General features: G+C 34.4%; 1 protein-coding gene across 1 annotated transcript; it reads right to left on the bottom strand.

The window, feature by feature from the left end:
* Nucleotides 1–4572: 4572 nt before the first annotated feature.
* LOC133866954 (class V chitinase-like) lies at nt 4573–6155 on the bottom strand. The gene is made up of 2 exons (XM_062303619.1): nt 5089–6155; nt 4573–4863 (listed from the first exon to the last, which is right to left on the bottom strand). The coding sequence occupies exons 1-2, from the start codon at nt 6089–6091 to the stop codon at nt 4838–4840; spliced, it is 1029 nt and encodes a 342-aa protein (XP_062159603.1). The 5' UTR covers nt 6092–6155; the 3' UTR covers nt 4573–4837.
* Nucleotides 6156–8985: the final 2830 nt, after the last annotated feature.

The raw sequence follows: 8985 nt of genomic DNA, 5'->3' as shown, positions 1-8985 counted from the left end.
ACCGAATAACTCCTTGAAAAGTCAGTTTCCTATGGCCAGCCAAGTCAGGAGAAACACAAAACAAAAGACAATAAGCTCATGTAAGTATAAGGATGCCTTATAATCCCCTGCTCTCAGAGGAGGGTCGGGGCTGGGGAAATTGTAGAGAGACCATGCCTGAGGGAGCCCCCTGCCCGTCTCATAGACCCATGCCCAAAGAGGAGGGAGCAGGTTAATAATAGGATCTCCACTAGTAGGGGATCTTGGTCCACTCGTGTAGGCATTTTCCCTGAGAAAGTACCTCATTTGACTGAAATCTGATTATTGTCAATCAAAACCCAAACAGGGGAAACAAAGGGATTATATGTATAAATGTATAATCGAACAGGAAAGTATTAATGCCATCGTTCTCAACGACCCTTTCATTGACAAAGTCGTTCCTGAATTGTGTAGTGATCAGCTTTAATAGATAAGCTTCGACGAAAGCAGGGCAATTCGGTTTCTCAGCAAAAGTGGCAAGCTAGTAAGCCACCTCCTTCCAGATGTTCCGAGTAAGAGGAGCTTGCCTGGAAATGGCAACTCTGAATGCTTCTTGACTGCTACTTTCAATAATCAGCAGCCTTGCCTAATTTAGTTGGCATTGATATATATATATATATATATATAACGGATTCGGATGAAGTGCTGTTAAAAAAAAAAAAAAAAAAAAATTACAATACATTTTCTTTTAAAAGCCACATAATCTTTAGAGGAAAAATAAAAATAATAATAATATAGGTAAAAAAAAAAAAACTCAATTTGACGTGGCTGTTTACTCCCCAAATAGTTTGTAGATAAGCCTATCAGCATATGAAATGGTGGGTTTCGTTGAAGCTCACTTGACATTAATTTGATGCGTTGTGATCACTTTCTGAACTTGCTACATTAATCGTACCTTGACTAGTGCATAATTTTGGGCCCCGTGGTGCATGTAAACCAATGACTAGTGCCAAAAATCAATGTGATTTTATGGTCAATGTGCAACATTTTCCATATAGGCTGCGAACGAAAAATGTCACGAGGATACGTATTACATGGGTTTGTTTTAGAGTTTGTTTGGTTGTTTTTTTTTTTTTTTTTTTTTTTTTTTTTTGGTTGTAACGCAACAAAAAGTTAAAAGTAGTTTTTAGTGTTTTATATTTTGAGTTTTTTATTAGTATATTTTTTTTATTTTTTTTACTTTTTAAAAAAATGCAGAAACCCATTTTAAAAAGTGTTGCCAAACGAGCCAATGATAGGATTGTCAGAGAAGTTCTTTTTTCTTTAGTGGTAAAACATTTTTTTTTAAAAAAAAAAAAACAAAAAAAATCAATTAATTTACCATTTGACATTTCTCTTAGTAAGCATTCTCAATAGACTCGCTAAATTTGTTGAAACGATCTAATATCAGTTCCCTGCAATTAGGGGTAAAAATACGGATGTGGTTATTAGCAGTATCTACATCTTCATGATACGGTTATCATTTTTACGTATTTGCATTTGTGCGATTATTGCGGTTATTAAATGCGATTATTATCCGCTCTCTGCATATAAAGTAATGAACGTTTTACATTACTATCTAAATCTATATATAAAATTAAATTAATAATGTGATTATTAATATATATACGCTTAAATAAATTAAGGCCAGGACAAGACTGGCTAAGAGACATTGACAGCTTTGTAGACTATCTGGAGGTAATTTTTGTACCATGTGCAAATATGTCCAAAAGATGCATGCTTATTGAATAACACTTTATTATGTATCTTTGATTTTTCTTAACATGCAAAATAATTCTGTTCATGAAAAAGTTGTAATTGTCCATACAATTTCCTAATGCCGGACTTGGTTGGATTTTAAAAATCCACCATGTTGGGACATGGGCAAAGTCGGCAGGCCCATATCCTTGGGTTAGTTCTAAAAACTCCAAAGCCCATCTAAATGGAAGGCTCACGATCCTATCCTTGAACAGACACGACCCGATTCCAATTACGCTTGAAATTGGTAAATGATCTTCTTCTTCTTCTATCTTTTTCTAACAACATTTTTTTACAATTTTCGTTAGTCTTTTATCCTCAAACATCAACTGATTTAGGCAACGAAACTATCTTCCCCCAGCCCGCGCAGGCAAATTCCTTTGTCTAATTTACTTTCTTTTGCAAAGATCAAAGGTTGTGAATACCCTTCTAAAGGGTTTAATCAAAAACCCAGAAGTTCATATGAATATATGGGCCTTATCGTCTAACGACATAGCTATTGGCAATCTGATTTTTGAGCAAAAGAATAGGTGATAAGCCACATACTAAGAAGAGCTTGCCTGGATAAGTCCATAACCACTTTGTGTACGAATATGAAAACAAGGCTTTCTGAGTTTGAATATTTGATTTTGACTGCGAGCAAGAGGAATTGATAATATAAGGTCAGTTAAAAATAAAGATGAATGTAAAATAAAGCTATGAATAACGCGTCATTTGTGATTATTGTCTGAGTTTTTAAAAATTGAATTCGATTGCCTAGATATTTCGTGGATTTTAAAAGTGTCCTTTTGTGTGTTTTCCGTTAAATAATTAAGGTGACGTACATTAAGCCATCTCAACATTTTTTGCCACAACGTACATATTAAAATAATAATAGGAAAAGTACATACATCTTGCTCCAACTATCACCTCATTATCAATGCCTCTAAACTATCAATTATGTCAATGTCCTCTAATAACAAAAATACCCTTCAGAAAAAATAATTGTTTTTAAAAAAATTTAAAAACTATCACCTCAAAAAAAAGAAAAAAAATCATTTTTTTTTTTTTCGAATTTATAAGAACATTTTTGTCTTATTGAAAAAATTTTAGGGTCATTTTTATCTTTTTGTTGGTCTTGATGGAACGTTGAGATTTTTTGATAATTCACAGCAGATGCCCTATATTTAGATGAGGGGGTTGGGAATGAATAGTGATTCCCAATGTATACATGTCTACTATTCATTCCCTATGTATTATTTTAATATAAAAAAAGTATAATTAATTGATATAAGGAAGAGAGAAAAAGTAGGAAAGAGAGAAAAAGAATAAAATAAGAGTAAAAAACTAATATTTAATTGATATAGGGAAAAGTAAGGGAATCTATTGTGGGGTATTTTTTTATAGAGAAACAAAAAGTAATTTTGTTCCTTAAACATAGGGAAAATGGTTGGGAATCTGCTACTAGTGCTCTTAGGAGAGTTGGAGCAGATGAATATGTGAACCTGTAAAAGACGATGGAAGCTACAAGAAGGACGAAGATGGCGAGGGCGTTTGAGTAAACAACAAAAACAAAGTTAGTCATCCCTCTACTCAAAGCAGCTTTTAATATAGTGTTCATGCCCAGCTTTTAATTGTAAGCTTCAAAATCATGAAAAGGCTCATTGTATGTTTTGCAAGCTTAAGGCATTTTCAAGACTCCAAAATGATACTAGTAGTTTTATGTTTTAATTAGGGTTGAACATACAAGTCGATATTAATCGTTCGCATCTGCTATCTGTAACTATTTACCATTTATATATGCGGATGCATATATATGCGATTAGCAAAAATTACTATTCGCATATGTTGAGACGAATAGTGATCAACTGCATCCACGTACTCTTCTTATATATATATATATATATATATATATATATATATATATATATATATTATTTTTAATAAATTCATCAATAAGAAAAACAAAAACAACAAATATATAATAGTTAAAAAAACACATTTTGACTACTACTCAAACAGTTGGTATACTATCATGCATGATTGTGGCTTTTCTTCTCCTCCATTTGACTAGGACTTAGTTGTGGTTTGGAGTGTTGCTAAGCTGAAGGGTAAAAGTCTTAAAGTCTGCCTTGCAAAGCTTTGCCTAGGTGTTTGCATCTATCATCTTTGGAAGGAAAAAAATGCCCTGGTTGATGAAAATTCTCACAAGACAGAGGAAGCCATTGTTGGCCAGATTAGGTGGGAGGAGCGGTCCAGGATTTTGGCTAGAGCTCCAATTAAGCTTGAGGCTAAAGATAGTTCTATTATCCACATATGGAACCTTCATTCTCTTTTATAATTGTTTTTGGTTCTGTGATTGAGCTCTTGTGGTTGTATCTGTTTTGTTGTTTGTATTCTGTGCTTGAGCTCTGGTGTTTGTTTTCTAGCAGTTGTTGTTTTGTTACGTCACAAAGTTTGTATTTACCTAAATGTCTTGATCATTTTACCGTACTATCGTGAGTAGGTCAATGTTGAACTACGTACATACACAACCCTGAATTTTTATGTCTTGAATTGAGTTTTGCACCGACTTCACCCTGTACATTTTGACATATATTGAATTTGCCGACCACTAAAAAGCTAACAAATATCACTCTATCATTAGTCAATATAAACCCCATTAGGCGTTACTAAAAATAAGACAAGGTACTTACGTACGTACGTATCCATTAATTATCGGTCTTATTGTTGATAAGACAAGATATTAAAAACAACTTAAATATCTGATTATTGGCCTTATTATGGATGATAAAAGCTTCTACATATATGTTGGAAATAACAGAGCACATCCGAGTATTGGCCATACAACACACCATATTTTATAATTGGCCTTATTAATGTAGCTAATACAATTAAGCTTCTAAACACGACATATCTGATTACAGGCCTTATTGTTGATAATACAAGCTTCTATGTTACAAATACACGCGGGTCTGATTATTGGCCTTACAACACACCTGATATTAATTGGCCTTATTGTGGATAATACAAGCTTCTAAACACGCACGACACATCTAATTATTGGCCTTAATGTCTGTAATAGAAGCTTCTACTGATACCATCACGCATTATCCCATGCTTCAGAAGCTGCCACAGCAATAATTAAGAAGAACAAGCTACAAGTTAGAATCTTGAAGACATACAAATTCAAATTGGAAGAGTACTACTTTAACTTCAATAAGGATACGATATAGAGTAATAATCAATATTACTTAATTAAGATGATCAGTTTCTTGGAAAAATTTTAATTAAATATGCATGCATGAGTATACGTACGTACTTGGAATGAATTTATACTAATATTTTACGTACCTTCCCTTGAAAGAGTCCACTGAACAGTGTCATCGTCGTCGAGATGCCATGCAAAGTAACCGAGCAATCCCTTTTTCTTGGCATATCTAACCTTAGTAGAAATGCTATCTTTATCATCATAACCAATCCATGTCGTCCCAGAATAGCAATAGTCCGTGACATACGAGGGATCGAACTGTTTTACGGCACCAATAGTCTCGATTCTGCTATATGGTATGGGGTCACTATCAGGCACCGGTCCGTTCGCCGGCGAGAATATTTCATGGTTCTCAGCATTCACCAGAAGCCAACTGCGTCCATGAAATGGAAGGCAGAGGACTAATTTGTTGGCCGGCACACCTGCATGAATCCAAGCTCTGATGCCGCTGTCCACGCTAAGTTCACAGCTTGTTGGATTGTACAATGGAGCAGGCGGTCCAGTCAGCTTGGGTGAGCAATCGGGGGTGTACACGTCATCGGCCCATACATTGACCCAGTCCAAGCTATCTGAGATAGCCTGAATCGGATATTTCAAGGAAGACCAATAGTCTGAGGAGTAAAACACCGCTGCGGTTAGAAGCAACGGCGCTTCTCCAGTGCACCGGGAATCTTCGTTCACGGCAGCTCGCCATTCAGTGAGGAGTGAGCCAAGGTTGGCCATTTCTTCGCTCGTGTAGGGATACCGCCAGTGGAGGCTGAGGCCATCGTAGTTGTAACTCCGGGCTAGATAGATGGAGGCATCTATGAATGTTTGCCGGGAGCCAGGACGGCTAGTCATTGAACGGAAGATGGAAGGATCTCCGACGATGGAGAGAATGGTTTTAACATCAGGGTTTCGTTTTCGCACTGATTCGGTGAAGTACTCAAACTGCACCTCATACCTTTCTGGAAAGACGACTTGGTAGCTGGTAGCGTTCACATTGGCAAAGGCAGCAAAAAGATGGGTGAAAAGGGAGGAATCTATGTCTTCCACCGGGAAGTTACTCTGGCAATACCAGTATCCGGCTTTGATCACTTGAGCCATTGAAGGGAAGGCGAGCTAGCTAGGGAGAATAGTACTCTTGCTTGGTAGCTATATATGAGATATAATTCCTTGGCGCTTAATTTCGGAAGAGAGAGCATGCGTATATATAGCCACAGACTTGTCATCAACCTAGCTACTGCCTACAATGGCTTTTATTATTAAATTCCGTGTGAACAGAACAATACAGAGACGACGAAAAATCAAGGAAGGTTGGCGGTGGGACATGACTCGACTCGCATAATTAGAAGAGAATAATATTATATATGAAAAAAAAAAAAAAAAAAAAGAAGAAGCGGAGAGATATGTATATACAGCGAAATTCGTCATCGCTTACAATTAATGCTTCAAAACGTCCCTTATTTTGAAAATTTTGCCCTTTATTTTGTAAGGAATTAGTTCTTGTTCATTAGGAGTAGGCTTAGCAATTCGAGTTGTCGTGTCAATCCATTTAGTTGGTGTATCAACTCATCGACTTAGCGTGTCAACCCATTTAACTAATTTGGTAAAAAATATGTAATTATCTCGTCCTAAATATATTATAAACGGGTTGATGGGTCATAAACGGGTCATAAACGTGTCATAAACATGTCATAAACGGGTTGACGGATCATAAACGGGTTATAGTCTAAACTTAAATCCTATATATTCGTATCCTGTTCGTGTTGGATTCGCAGGTCATGTCAAATTTGTCAAGCCTAATTAAGAGTGTACATGCGGGCGGATGTTAACCACTCGCATCCGTTATCTACACATATCCACTATCAACACATATAGATGCAGTTAACAAAAATTCATATTCGTCTATGAGGATGCGGATAACAGTTTTAAGGTATGTGAATGTGATTATTCGTATACTCTTTATATAAAATATATATATTTTATATTCAATAAACTCACCAAAAAGAAGTCATTTTGAATTGGGTATAGGTTATGTTTACAATTGTTTAGTTGGCTGTGTTGCTTCCTTATGTAACACTTAAACAAAAATGCAAAAGTAATGTGAAATCAATATGTTTTCAAAAGATTAGGGCTTTAAAAAATATTAAAACAAGTTCAAAAGACTAAAAATCTAACTAAATTATTTTTAAAATCATTTAAAATATGCCTTAATAGTGGCTCAAAGAAAACTTAAAAGGCTCATTACCTAATATATAGATAACGGATAATAACTGCAATAGCCGTGTTGATATCTAAAAGTGATATCCTCATTTTGTGAAAGTGGCTACGGATATTGGTATTCTTTTCTAAGACATTTTCGCAAAAAAAATAAAATAAAATAATAGTTTAGTATATATCTGATGAAAACATTAACACATTTAGGTTATGTTTGGTATGCGGAATTGTTATTTCATTAGGAAAATGAATAGATTTATTGAAAATTGAATAATGTGGAATGAAATAGCCTAAAAATAGTCATTCCTTTATGAGAAATGGGAATGGTTATTCTGACTATTAGATCCTTATTATATATCATTAAAGCTATTTTATTTCATCTTCTTCCATTCTTAATAAAACCAATTATTTTCTTTTAATGAAATAGTCATTTCGCATACCAAACATAACATATGTATTTAATACTGTAAAGCAACGCTCAACTGCATATAGTTGGGATTGCCAAGTGATGGGCGCCACCTCATTATTACAAGTACTATATTTTGGAGTACTCATTCAATAATGCTTGCATTTAACGGTCAAAACTCTAACAACCAAAAGCTTAGAAAAACCCTAAAGCTTTAACAACCAAAAGCTTAGAAAATTAAATTTTTTAAAAGGAAAGGAAAAGAAGAAGCTCAAAAAACCAAAAGCTTGTGCGAATATAAATTATCATGCAATTGAAGGGAGGAAGGTGTTTCAACATGTTTAGTAATGAAGCTGTTAGGTTTTCAGTTTTGGCAAATTCAGTGTCAAAACTTATTTGATTGTAAATTTTAATTTAGTGGTTAAGTCGATGAAGAAGTTTATCCAAGATATGATGATGGACTTCAATTCAAGTGGCCGGGTTGAATCCAACTCAAGTTGGAAGACCTATAAGATATTGTTTAAACTAATCAATCAAGGAATAGAAGAACAATATGATTGGGTTAAGTCTAATCAAGTAAGGGAATGAGCAAATTGGAATTTCATTAAGTGGAGTTAAAATTGGATTTGTCAATTCCAAATTAAGCACATCTCAGTGTTTTAATCATAAATTTTGACTCAAGTATCATATTGAGACGAAATCAAAGGAATTTGAAAGCTAACTCAAAATAAAACAAATTTCTCTGAAATAGGATTTTCCTAATTTAGATATTTACTATGCCAAAATCTCTCCGCACTATAAGACTGAAAATTTGGGCAAGTTAATTTTGTTGAAATCATATTCCAACTAGAACTAGGTTTTCTTGAAGTCTATTTAAACGGACTTCTAGGCACGAATATATTAAGGATTCTACTATAGAATTCAGTGTGCTAAGAAAGGGTTTTATACCTAGAGTGTTAACGTTATATCTTTCTCTGAGTTTTTATTATTATTTAAACATCAATCTTGAACAATTAAAGCCAACCAGAGCTTCAGTTAAGGAGATCAAAAAGAAGAACTTTCCAGAGATTCTGGGAGAGAAGCATACAACTAGGTCACTTGTTGTAATTTAAGAGTTTGACGACTACAAAGGTTTTGTGAGTTTTAACATCTTGTAATTCGCAGATTCTTCGATATTTGATTGATTTCCTGGGTTTGGCTGCCCTGAAATGGTTATACTTTTAAAGAGTGGTTCAAAAAGTTTATACTTCGTCCCCAAATATCTGTGTTAATTGCTTTATTATTCTTTATATTTTAGTGATTGTTTGTTTATAGTTGATTCAATTTTTAATTCTGCATTATTTTGACATATACCTATTCAACCCTCATTCTAGGT

The sequence above is a fragment of the Alnus glutinosa genome, chromosome 4 (genome assembly GCF_958979055.1).
Source record: "Alnus glutinosa chromosome 4, dhAlnGlut1.1, whole genome shotgun sequence".
NCBI classification, from domain to species: Eukaryota; Viridiplantae; Streptophyta; class Magnoliopsida; order Fagales; family Betulaceae; genus Alnus; species Alnus glutinosa.
The sequence above is the reverse complement of the archived record's forward strand: the minus strand, read 5'-3'. Positions and strand labels throughout refer to the sequence as shown.

What these genes read in the sequence shown, in the direction of transcription:
- LOC133866954 (XM_062303619.1), bottom strand. Translation starts at nt 6,091, where the DNA reads ATGGCTCAAGTGATCAAAGCCGGATACTGGTATTGCCAGAGTAACTTC. An exon ending in GTGGACTCTTTCAAGGGAAG is followed by an intron (nt 4,864 to 5,088) that starts GTACGTAAAATA and finishes TTGCTGTGGCAG; the next exon opens with CTTCTGAAGCATGGGATAAT.